Here is a 13,652-nt window from a genome sequence, read left to right on the forward strand (position 1 = left end):
GTGGTTGCCAGTTCTGACCCTAATATAATCTACCTTTCCAGGCAAAAATATACATAAGGGAAACTGGAAGAATATATTTTTTCTGTTTATGCACAAATATGTATTTAGGATAAAGTTTGTTTGTGGTAATGAAACACATGATGTTTAAGATGAGTGATTAGTTATTCATAATCATGACTGTACATAGCATAGTGTAAGTCTGGATACAGCCTCTGAGAAGCTAAAGTACAGCCAGCGTTAAGCAGGTACCTGCTAGGCACCAGGGACTGCTTTTTTTAGATACTGAGTATTTATTATGCATGGTGGGATATCTGCACTTTGGCTGGCTTCCCTATAGTATAGAACTGACAACATTACTATTTGCAAACACAGGCTTCACTCAAGTGGCACCAGAAAGAGAAGAGGTGGGGCAAGCAGAGCTTTAAAAAGGAATGGGGAGTCATTCCAAGTTTGTATATAAAGAGAAACTATGTTTTAGGAGGGATAATACCTATAGATATCTACCCACAAACTCATTTAAGGTCTGTGGTGGGCAGTTTTACAGCTTTTCTGTTTTTAAGATTTATTCCACAGCTTTGCTTGTTGCAAAGAAATTTGTAGTGATCCTCCTGAGATTAGCTTTTAAGCTGTGTTAAATTTGTGGCAAGGGTGTCAGGCATTTCATACTTGACTTAAAAAAAAAAAAAGAGAGAGCGAGAGAGAGAAAACATTGTGTGTGTGGAAGAAATCTTGCTGGAATTTCCTCAAAGGTTGTAGTATGGACTGAAGTGACAAGAAAAGCAAGACAGGGATAAAACTGTGGGGGATTGTGAAAAGATGTCCCATTGCATAAAGCTGGCTGCTGTAGAAACACTCTGGGAATACACATGTTCATCTTGTCGTGGATATGACTGAGTACAAGCAAGTTGCTCTCTATTGACAGTTCAGAAAACATAAGATTATGTTTCTCGTACTTCCTGCTTTTTTGCCAGTATTTTTCAAAATTGGTTTTGTTAGCCTCTCAGCTTTACAGCACTGGAACTGTCCCAGGGGATACCGATTGGGGAATGAAAACTCCACTTGTATAGGTAAGTAAGTGACTTTTACTTTAGACATTCAAATGTTAAGGGAAGCTGCATTTTTTTATCCTCTTACCTGAGTTTCATGTGCTTTTGGTTTTTATGTAATGTGTATGTGTTACTATGATTGGCTCGATAAATCAGCTTTTATATATTTTTGTTTCCCACAACTAACAGGACTGCTATTCCTTTATTTTTATACCAGAACTAGCTAATGCCAATTTAGCTATCTGAAAGTAATCTGTAAGAGAAAGATTAATATTATTAGTAAAGAGATTTGAACTGTCCCTGGTTACCCCGTTCTGTTTTTATGTGTGCTTTTGTAGTGTGTGTGTGTGTGTGTGTGTGTGTGTATACATACACTCATATATAAAAGTATATATATTTGTCTATATATGTGTTATTCTGTGTGTGTGTATATATATATGTACACACACAGAATAACACATAATAGACAAATATATATATATTTATATATATGAGTGTATGTACACACACACACACTACAGAGACACATATAAAAACAGAACAGGGTAACCAGGGACAGTTCAAATCTCTTTACTAATAATATTAATCTTTCTCTTACAGATTACTTTCAGATAGCTAAATTGGCATTAGCTAGTTCTGATATAAAAATAAAGGAATAGCAGTCTTGTTAGTTGTGGGAAACAAAAATATATATAAGCTGATTTATTAAGCAATCATAGTGTGTATATATATGTGTATATATATATATATACACACACATGCATATATAGAGAACTTTTTTAAAAGATATCTAGCTTACATCTCATGGTACATGAGTCAAGGACCTATTTGGTATCATGTATGCTAAAAGACACTGGTAAAAATGGACGTCGTAGGAATATTAGTTTCAATCTTAGTGAAATTAAGATTTATGAACTGGGAGCCCTTTCTCCTGACAGCCTGAAGTTGAGGACAGAACTTTAAGATTGCGGAAAGGCAGAGCCAGTGCTGCATTGGGCTATACGGCAAGGGAGGGAGGAAAAATTCTGGAAGTTTTCAAGGAGGGAACCCAAATATTAGAAACTAACCCCTTTCCTTGGTTTTCTAGTGCATCAGAAGCTCTGACTCAGTTCTTGACAGGATTCCAGTGATTTAATAACAGATGTGTCTTGGTATGTTCTGGCAAGAAATGGCAACTTGTAAACAGAAGACAAAAGCATGCATCCTAAATGTCTTACTGTTAAGAGAAAAGGAGCAAGGCATACAAGTACAAGATATACAAATGATACACTTACCTGAAGGCCTTTCAGAGACTGAGGCGCGTTTCATCACTCCTTTGGGAGTTCAGTATGATACCTAAACACATTGTATGGGCCCTGTTGTGTCCTCACTTACACGACAACAACCCCATTGGACGGAAGGATGTTTCCTAGGTATAATTTAGAGCAGACTTTGGCCACTGAAGTTTAAAAGTCTATAAAGATGCATTCTTTCTTCATTTTCTTGCAGTTGACTCAGTTGCACCTTTACTTTATATTTATTAATCTCCAGAAAGTGAGAAATGTTTTGCTGTCTCCTCTTCTTTTCTATAGAGAATGAGAGACACTCCATTCTATTTTTCATACTGTACTTGGAGAGATTTCTTTTTTAAACACCTCAACCACCAGAGCAACTGGCGAGTAGCTCAGCAAGACACTGAAGAAATAGTCATACAATCTGTAGCTATAAAGTCTCTCTGGGTAACCTGTTAGAAGTATGTATTTTGTGCAGTAGCTAAGCCAATGAGTAGATAATGTGATCACAGGTGTTGCTGATGTCAAGTAACATGTTACTGTTCAGAGTATACTGAAATTGAAATGAAATGGGCTGGAATCTGCCCTCAGTTATAGCCTTTTGGGGTTGCGTCAGTGTTATTGAGGCAGAATTTGGCACAGTGCATAGCAGTGAAGAACAACACTTACGTGGAATAACTTTAGATATTTTAAATCCCTCTCTTTATTCTTCTGACACAAGATTCTGGTTGTGTGACCGTAGAACTGTTAATGTTTGAGTCCCTGCAATAATTACATGAATCCGATTAGCAAATAAAAGATGCTGTGCAAACACATGCGAGGAAGCTGAGGGCAGATGCTGAAGGCAACTGAGGGGACAAAAGTGGAGAGTGGGTCTCATGACTCAGACTGGCAAATTGTGAACAATGACAATGCTGGATAGGGCTCGACAAACATCTTTGTCATCTGTAGGTCATAACAAATATACCAGTTATTAATCAGTGCTTCTGACATTGTCTGTTTTCCTGTTAATGTATCAGCATCACGTCAGCCATAAAGGCCTTCACCAAAATGAGAAGGCAACAACAACTTTATGATTAGTGCTTTTTGCAACAGCTCTCTCTTTATTGGAAAGAACACAGGCTTTTCTAGATTTGTTGTTAAATATTACTACTACTGATTTGGGGCTAGCTTGTGATATCCTTATTCACACTGTAATACTTTACTCCTTGAATTGTTTGTTGATTTCAAGGGATGTTCAAAGATCAAGGTGCTACTTAAGGTAAAGTTATCATAATCTGGCCCTAAGTGTTTTAAAATAGCTTTGTAAGGCAGTTTATTTGAATCCTGGGTTGGTGGACAAACCTACCAAATCAATGAATGGCCCTGTCCCCTCAAGTGAGGGAGGGGCCACAGAGCCCAGAACTCTATAGATAATTGGGAACAAGCAATAAAAAGAACAGGGAGACCAAATCTTCTAAACTGTACGCGAGGAAGAGGATATTATATACTTTATACTGTACATTATAAAGTTATATCATCATTTACAAAAAATTAATGGTTTTAGGCTCTGAACCCTTGTGGGTAGGGAAGCACCTAGTCAGATTGCAGGACTGGGGCCTTAGTTACCAGTTGGTAACTCATCTCTCTCTCTCATAGATCTTAGTGAATACATGTAAACTTTCACCTATACAGGAAAAGCAGTTTCAGCCATACAGGCATTGTGATACTTTGTACCACAGTCAGAATGTATACCCAGTGTCAGGTTCTTAGAGGAGCTTTAATTCCCAGCACAGCAGACAATCATTTACCTGCATCACTCATATTTTTGAAAGAGTTGCAATACCTACGCTACTACAGTTGTTTGCTTATGTTTAGTAACTTTCTGCCAGCCGTGCTAATTAAACATTTCACCTTCATAATGCATGACAGGACATTTGATGGGAATCTTGAAAATATTCAACAGAAGATATTTTCCACCGGGGTCTTTATCCAAAGCTCATTGAAGTCAGCTGAAAGACTCCCACTGACTTCAGTGGGCATTGCATCAGGCGTTATATGAATAAATACCATCTTTATGGATTAAAATTTGGAGCATCTTTGAAAATGAGGTATGAACAAGAAGTAACCAGGAAATATTGGAAAGTAATATCACATCTCTCATGGGGCCTTCTCCTAGAAGGTGCCAAGTGCTCGCAACTCACCTTGACTTCAAGGATAACATTTCTTGTCCAAAGGAGCTTTGGGTGGTGTTTTACTAGAGACAGGTCAGTCAGGCTGATAGAATGAAGCGATCTTAGCTTTCCTCATCAATATTTTGTTTGGTGAGGAGTAGCAGGCATTAATGTTGTGTCCAGTCTTGATGTCAAGATTTTCAGAAGTGGCCAGTGATTTTGGGTGCCTCAGATTTTGGGTGTCTAGCTTGAGACACTTTTAAAAAGGCCTGATTTTCAGAAAGTGCTGAGCTCTTTCAAAAAAAGGGGCAAAAATAGATTTACCTTGGAAAGGTACCTAAGGCAAGCTAATAATAATAATAATAATAATAAAATGAACAATGCATTCAGTAACAGAGAAATGTGGGAAGTAATGATTAGAGCTGGGTGAAATTTTTCAGACAAAACTTTTTTTTGCAGAAAAATGCAGATTCTGGTTGATTGAAACATTTAGTGAATTCTTGCTGAATTTGCCAAATTGTTTTGGTCGAAAAAACAAAAAAAACCTTTTTTAAAAAAATTGATACAATTAGTTTCAGTGTTTTTGAAATGAAGCATTTTGATTCAGAATAACTTTTTGTTTTAGAATGGTAGTTTAATTTTATTTTAAAAGATAAACCCTCAAAAATAAATCTGCATTTCGGGTTGAATGAAATGTTTTTTGTTTGACCCAAAACAAATTTTTTTTTAAAACTTTTTTGGCTGGTCAAAAAATTTGAAAAAATTTCATTTCATATTGTCCTGAAATGATTGTTTTAAATTTTTCAGTTCAGCCAGTGAACCAAAAAATTGATTAGTTGCACAGCTCTAGTAGAGAACCATCAAAATTAGATGTTTGACTCAGAACAGCTGTAAGGGCTTTGTATCGGACACCCTGGATACTAACTTGCCCTTACAGTTTATTTTCCTGATCCTTCCCCAAATTGAAAATAGCCTGTTTGCCAGTTCTGGCCCAGACATGGCCACGCTCTTGAGATTTGGGTCTGAGATTGAAAAAGCCTAATGAGTACAGTTTCTCTCTGTGAGATTTCTGCCATTTTCAGTTGATAGCCCTTGAAAGCAGCTTGAGAGATTTTGCACCATTGATACTCAGCCCAAAACCTGATTCAGTTTCATACCCAAACCAAAGCCTAAATTCTCTCTGCTTTCAGATCCAAACACCATCTCCTTGGCCCAACTCCACTGAAAAAGTCCAAGGATCGATAATCTCTGTATCATTCTTACATGGCTCCTGTTTTCATAGTATATCAGAACCTCCCAATCTTTAATATATTTATCCTCACAACACTCCTGTGAGGTAGGGCAGTGCAGTTCTTTCCCAATTTTACAGATGGGGACCTGAGGCACACAGAGACTGAGTGACTTGCCTACGGTCACACAAATAGTCTATGGCAGAGCAATATAATATATGCATGTAGTATAAATGCAATTAAACCTGGGTCTCCCCGGTTCCAGGCTAGCACCCTAAACACTGGACCATCCTTCCTTCTGGGAGCAATGGACAGGTGATATACATGTTTGCAATTATTATTATAGCAAAATCAGGATTTCTGTAAGTATGCTAGGTGCTTTACTGAGCAAATGAAAAAGATATAAGCTCCTTGGGGCAAGAATCACCAGGGTATTGCTCATGTCTCTTAGATTGGCCACAAGTACTTTATTGCTGTGGGTTTTGTAGTAGACGCAGTCTCGATGTATGGTTAGCAGAACTATCAAGCTTATTACAGCTCACTGTGTTACTGCATATATTTGGAATAGCCTTGGACATATGGTATACGTGTCAAGAGAAGCTGGTCAAGGGTCCATATGTCAGAGGAAGGTTAAGAAGCTGATTCTTGGGGTCTTTTTACCAAACCCCCAGTACAAATATTAGCCTTGATCCTCCACTGCATCTGAGCTCATGTGTAGGGGGGTGAACATTAGGGAGCTCATTATGGCTCCCTGATTCTGGGTTGGGAGACTCCTGCATGAGAGAGAATCTAGGGCTGCCGTGACTGATACCAATAAGGTTGCTAATGGAGCTGGGGAGGATAGGCAAATTGCCTGTTTCTTTCCCCTAACCAAATGACCTCCTCTGCTGGGCCAATGCCTTCTCCCCCCATGCTGAGTGGAGGGCAACTTGTGCCGCTTTTGCCAGTGGGGAGTCCCCCTTCCACTGGAGATTTCTCCCCATGTCTGAATGGCACACAGTAACCCAAGTAGAACTGAGAATCTGGCCCATAGTCTTTTACAGATGGACAAGCAGCACACTTGTTTGTTTTGCTTAATTAACTCATCAGAATTGATTTTGACACCTGCTCCTTAGATTCCACCAGCCTAAGACTCAAGAGGTCTGTGTTACAGTCTCAGATTGGTATGCCAGTTTCTGCTGCTTCTTCATAGTAGTGCAATTTCTTTTTTCAGTTCTTGCTATCCTTAGGTCTTTAAACGGTACAATTTTAGCATAAGAGGTCACCACCTCATCCTTCAAATGAATTGTATGTTTGTGCTTGTTGATAAAATTGTGATGGTGACTAGATATAATGGGCTGAATTAATCTCCGGTGGATCTCCACAGGAGCCAAACTTCAGTGAGGTTGCATTTGTAAGTAAATGAAGGCAGACTCTGACTCACAGCCTTCACACACACACTGCTTCTCTGCATCCCTGCCAAGCATGCAAATGCTTCACCTTCTCGGAGCAGAGCATTTCTCAGGACTCTCAATAAACTGAAATATTTGTGTGTAAGGGCATTGAGGACTGCCAGCATCATGAAGACATGATTCATTGTTTTCACCGATTCTCAAGGCATTCTCTGCATAAAGAAGTCTTTGAATACAGAGCAGCACCTCATTCTTCTATTTAGAGCTGCCTGTCAGGGCACTGCAGACAGCCTTTGTGTTCACTAAGCCGATTTCTTTCACAGGGAAAAGTTCTCATTAGTTGTTGCTGGGATACATAAAGCAACTCCGGCAGGATGGCAGCTGCACTTCCCTTTGGCACTAATAGTGCAGGTGAAGGAGAATACTTATGTTGCACCTGGTGGGCAGTTTTAGGATCAGTTTCTCCAAGAGTTTAAGAAATAACCTTTTTACTTCTTAAACTTTGCACAGAGAGGAGCGACCATATTCAGTATTGGGCTATCATCTATTGTTACTGCAATACACTGGGAACATACACAGAGATCCAATACGTTCACTAGTACCCCGTGTAATACTGGCACCTCATCTTTGCCATTGTAATAAACTTTCTCTGATAGCAGAAGGGAGTTATTAATGTGCCTCTGATTTTATATTCGACAGTTATTCTTTCACTATAGCATGCTTTCAGTTAAGGTGCTTGTTCACTCATTAGGGTGTGTGTGGGATTTTCTTTTTCATGTGAACTTTGGTGGCGATGAAAGGTGCCAGATAGACAAGGAATTTCAGAATTTACGGCTGTCAGTCCACAAAACAAATACAACAGAGGCAGTGTAAGTTCCCTCACCCTGACCAGCCAGTGTTCCCTTGCCTGGAGGAACTATTTCTTAGATTCATCAAGTTTAAGGCCAGGAGGTACCAGTAGATCATCTAGTCTGGCCTCCTGTATCACACAGGCCATAACATTCCACCCAGTTACCCCTGTTTTGTGCCCAACAACTTGTGTTTGACTAAAGTACATCTTCCAGAAAGGCATTCAGTCTGGATATGAAGACATCAGCAGACGAAGAATCTACCACTATCTACCATGATAGTTTTTTCCAGTTTTTAATCACACTCTCTGTTAAGAAATTGTGCCTAATTTCTAATTTTAATTTATTTTGCTTCACCTTCCAGCAGTTGGTTCTTATGATCCTTTCTTTGCAAGAGTGAAATGGTCCTGTAGCCCATTAGCAGTGCCTCAAATGATCCACTTTTGAGATCCACCACTACAAGATTGGAAATAACTGGCTATGTGGTAGCACGGCTGAAAGGGATCCGGTGATTGTGGTGGAGATCAAAGTGAATATGAGTCAACAATGTGATTCAGTTGTGCAAAAGCAAATATCATTCTGGGATGTGTCATATGTAAGACAAGGGAGGTAATTGTCCCACTTTTCTCAGCACTGATGAGGCTTCAGCTGGAATACTGTGGCTGATTCGGGGTGCACACTTTAGGAAAGATGTGGATAAATTGGGAAAAGTCCAGAGGAGAGCAACAGAAATGATAGGTCAGATTTCCTAAATCTATTATGAGGAAAGGTTAAAAAACCTGGGTCTGTTTAGTCCTGAGAAAAGACTAAGGACCTGTTAACAGTCCTCAGATATGTAAAAAGGACCATAATTGTTCCCCATGTCCCCTGAAGATAGGACAAGTAGTAATGGATTTAATCTGCAGCAAAGAAAATGTAGGTCAGATATTAGGAAAAACTTTCTAACCATAAGGGTAGTTAAACTCTGGAATAGATTTCAGGGGAGGTTGTGGAATCCCCATCTCTGGAGGTTTTTAAGAACAGGTTGGACAAACACCTGTCAGGGATGGTCTATTTAGTCCTGACTCAGCGGGGCTGTACTTGATGATCTATCGAGATCCCTTCAAGCCCTACCTTCCTATGATTCTACAACGTGATCCTCCGAAATGGCAATACTGCTAGCACTCAAATTAAAGGCCCAAATCCTGCAGCCTTTATTCATTTGAAACTCTCACTGACATTGACGGGTGTTTTGACTGACAAAGGGTTGCAGGGTTTAGTCCCAAGCATCCGAGATGCAGCTTCTTAATAGCTATAACTATCCTAAGAATCTGCTTAGCAACATGTTGTAAGAAAACTTTTGTTGAGGTTGCTCTTTTGTCTAACTCATTTCAATGCATGTACGCCTTGAAGGGACAATGAATCTGCTTGACCTGGCCTAACACTGTGAAGTTTAGGGGACATTCAGTGTAGCATTTTGCAGAGTTCAGTGTGGTAGGCTAATAACCTTCATGTAGAGGTTTAGGAAGAAGGAAAGGAAGGCTTTCTTTGCAAAGGATGCATATTGAAATAAATGATATACAAAAGGACAGCGTGGTAGGAATCTGTCTCAAAAGACTACTATCAAAATCAATCATATAACAGGATGTTTCAAAAGATAACTTTTAGAAAAAATTGAGGAGAGGGGCTTAATATACAATAATTATTACTAAGCTTTCTGAGGAAGTAGCTGTCTAGCTAGAGACTTATGAAGTCCCCACTACTGTAGCATGGGAGCACCTTGCAAAGAGTAATGAACTTATCCTCACAACAAAGCCAGGTTCTAGGAAAGTTATTACTCCCATTTTGCAGTTGGGAACTTAAGGAACCAAACAGAAGTACTTCCATTGTATAAAGATGGCATAGAGCCAAAGGAGCAGTTCTCTGCCCCTTCCACCCAGCCCCTAGCGGAGGGGTCCTGTCTGAGGGATGAGTGGCATGGCCAGGGTGAATCTTTGCTCCAGCTATCTCCAGTTGCCAGAACAACATAGTTGGGCACCTGGGTTTAAATTAGAGCAGTCTTTAAGCTACTGTAACGATGCTGGGGAGTTAACAGGCCTCAGAATCCAGGGGGATCACAAAAGTGGAGTAAAAAACCACCTGTACCCCATGCCTTCTAGAGCTGTGCTAAGCACGTTTCAGACACTGCTCAGAAGCTGGATCAAAATTTGCTGTTTATTTTCCTTCAGTGTGCAGCATATTGAGAATGAAATAAGATGGGGCACTTTGGCTCCTAGTTCCTAGATCTGAATGCCATGGCTTACTTAGTAGAGCGTCCCTGGCTCTGGAATTCAGTTCTCCCACTGGTGTGACAAAAAATGAGAGTCAATTCACCTACAGGGCAGAGTACGTTGCTCATCTGTTTTCTCAGGCTTTTCCCTAAGTGCTTATGGTGATGGTTGGATTATCTTTATGGCTAATGTCATCCAGCATAATATTATGCATAAAATATATGTAAATTTGTCCAGTGACTGATGGGTAGTTTTTATGAATTCAAAATAAAAAAAAATGATGTCACTGATTCTGTCACTAGATTTTGCGTTGGTAAAGAGCAGGAGGAAGTATGGTTTTAAGGGTCTCTTTTGTTTTATGTTACATAGTTCCTCTGTGTAGCCAGCTAAACATGTTGGCAATCCGCATGTCAGCTCTGAACAATCTGAACATAACAACATACCGGTGTGTGATTCACTGCATATATGAGTAAAAGGCTTCTACGTGGATAGAAGGCATTTCTTGTTTTTCTCTATAATGGGCAACTATAGAACTTTTGGGGTGGGCTTTATGTTCAGTTATTATTATTTGTCACATACATACTGCTGTAAGGATCATGCTGTCTAACTCAGTGAAACACAATACACCGAATAACAGTTTAATAAACAATAGGTGCAGATATTGAGTTTTATGCCAGGAGTTTGTTTTAAGGAGAAAGGGAAGTTGCTTGTCACCAGAGAAGTGAGAGGAAGTTCAAAGCATGGGGGTAGGATGGCATGATAGAAGGTGTGAAGCAGAGATTGAGGGAAGAGAGTTTGGAGCAAGGGGAAATGAGTTTAGATCTGGGCTATGTTTTCAAAAGTCTCAATTCAGCCTTCACTTCTGCACACAATCACTTGTAATCACCCTTTTTGGTGCATTATCCCTTATTCGCACAAGTTATAGAACTTATAAATTCAAAATCCAGTTTCATGAAGTCTGCGCTTAGTTTGCACACACAGAGGGGGTTTGTATTTGTAAAGTCTGTTGTTTGTGCGCAAAAGTGATAGTGTGAGAAACCTGTGCACAAAAATGATTAATGCACACACAGTCATGCATGTCCCAAGGGAAGCCATGTTTCAAAATGTAAACCTGATTTATTTTACCCACCGAGGAGCAGCTTTTCCTTCACAGCCCAGGAGCTAAGAAAAGCATTGAAGCACCTCCGAGCATAGTTACCTTATACTGATGGTTCTGATTCGTACATATCTGAAACACTGAAAGTTGCTGCCTCTCTGGTATCTGCTGTTGGTGACTTTGTGCTTTAAGACATTGGGGCAGAGGTTACACTCTCTAGTGGCTGAAGTGGAATTACTGAGGAAGGGGAATGTAGAAGCCAATTAATGTGGAAGTGAGATTGCCTGTATTGGATCACTTCCATGTAAGCGAGGCAGTTTATTTGCAATTAAAAAAAGGATAGAAAAAGGAAATGTAACACCTAATATTGATCATTTAAGGCTGGGTTTGCTCCACCTAATTAATTGGAGAAATTGTTGAAGAACAGCTGAGTTTTGTGAAAAAGTTGAACCTTTGTTATGTTGCAAGGATCAAGGTCAGTTTCTTGACATATCTGGAGAACAAGTGCAATAGGTGTGTCCCTGATTATTGAAAGCACCTTAAATCAAGTCTCTCTACAGTTAAGTGAGATGCATTACTAGGAGCTTTCTTGATCATATTTGAACTATAGGAGTATTCACAAAGCATTCAGTGAATTCCCAAAGCCCTCTTTCAAGTTGCACTGGGCTAATGTTAAAATTTGGGGTGGGTTCTCCAGGCTTTCTCTTGTTTGGTTGTTGAAAAGTCTTGGTCAGGAATATAGAAGGAAAATCCTCAGCAACCTATGCAGTGACTATCATTCTCTGACCTGTATTCCTGACTTTTTAGGAAAAGATGTGTTCAGGAATCAATGCCCTTTTTGTACTTGCAATTGATTGCAACCCTTTTTCAAATGCTGTCTTGCTGCATTTTCTGTTTGTTTGTGTACATTCATGTACTTACTGTGCTGATAAATCCCCCAAAAGAAGCCTTTGATATGCTTTTTTCTCCCTTCATAATGGACAGAAAAATGGATTTTATGCAGGGTAAAAGTCATTAATTAAGAGCCCCTTATATGTCTGTGCCAGTTAGCTTCCTCTGATGTACACTAATAAATACATAAGACCCTGATGGTATTAAGCGCTGAACACCTACTGAGATGTTGCCATCAGCTGCATTTGATTTCAGTTGGAACTGAGGGCTCTCTGTATTTCTGTGGATATGCTCCTTGCAGGAGTTGTCCCTAAGTGTTTAATTCCTTTTCCCATATAAACCCCAAATAAAACCTGCTCTTCAGGAATGACCTTATTTTCCAAAAGTCCTTCACTTGTGTAGCTGTTTCATCGATAATACAGCATAAATACATCAAGCATTTTGTTGATTCCCGAAGGCTCTAGACTAATCTGTCAGTTAGAAGTCAACATTTCTAACTGATTCACTGGTTTTACTGAACTGGTGTTTGGTTTGGGCTAGTTGCTCTCAGAATTCAAAGGGTCTGATTTTTCTATGCAAGACTCAGCTGAATCTCAAATGTACTAGATCCAGTTTGAAATGGGAATGCCTTGGCATTCAGGCACGTTTTACAAACCCTACCGCAGAAGGGGAGGTTGTGGGGGGAGGACTGGCAGGGAGAAGTCAGGCAGCTGCAGACCGAGGTAGTGTGTCAAAATTCATTTAGCAAACTATAATGTCAACCTCAGAAACAAACAAGAGCAGGGCACAAATACATTCCTTTTGTCCGCGAAGCTACTGAATGTTAGTTTAGAATGGAGAGTTGTTAGTTACAATGGATAGTCATTAGGTAGAAGGGGGATTTCCCTGGCTTGTCCCCTGCAACTGAACAAACCCCTTTTAGCAACAAAGAAGCTATATAATATGATTAACGGAATGTCACTCTGTGTGGTCACTCTGAAGCCTAAAATGTCAGTTGAGTCAGTGTGCAGCAATGAAAATAGCTGCAAGTATGGTTTAGAGTTCTTTTTGCTCAAAATATCACCACGTTTCAAGGCCTGTTACTGTCCAATTTTGAAGTTCTCAGCTATTTTGACTTCACGAATTACACCTGTGCAGGTAGAGAGAGGCATGTGTCGATGCCAAGCCAAGAGTCCTCTAGACCATTGTGATATCAAAGGTAACACAACCAATCACCACCCTTACTCTATGGCTAGTTTACATTTCAACAACTTCAGCGCAACACAACCCACACACGACAACACAACCGGCACACACAATAACCCCGAATACACACATGCCCTCTCTGCAGCACACACCCTTCATTCACAACCTGCAAAAATTTCATGCGCTTCCAGCACAACACAATCTACAAACAAATCAACACAACTCTCTCAGCACAACACCCACATTCTCCCCCCCTCACTTATACTTGCCATAAACTTGACTGGCAAAGCCAC

At 39.8% G+C, this 13,652-nt stretch overlaps 1 protein-coding gene across 2 annotated transcripts in view; it reads left to right on the top strand.

Annotated features, from left to right (window-relative positions):
• Positions 1-409: 409 nt before the first annotated feature.
• The window catches only part of EGF (epidermal growth factor), an 88,203-nt gene continuing 74,960 nt past the window's right edge, over positions 410-13,652 (top strand). For both annotated transcript variants that reach the window (XM_073340890.2, XM_073340892.2), the window contains exon 1: positions 410-1,067. In XM_073340890.2, coding sequence (XP_073196991.1) covers positions 941-1,067 — 127 coding nt within the window. In that variant the 5' untranslated portion in view covers positions 410-940. The remainder of the gene's footprint in view (positions 1,068-13,652) is intronic.

The sequence above is a fragment of the Lepidochelys kempii genome, chromosome 4 (genome assembly GCF_965140285.1).
Source record: "Lepidochelys kempii isolate rLepKem1 chromosome 4, rLepKem1.hap1, whole genome shotgun sequence".
NCBI lineage: Eukaryota > Metazoa > Chordata > Testudines > Cheloniidae > Lepidochelys > Lepidochelys kempii.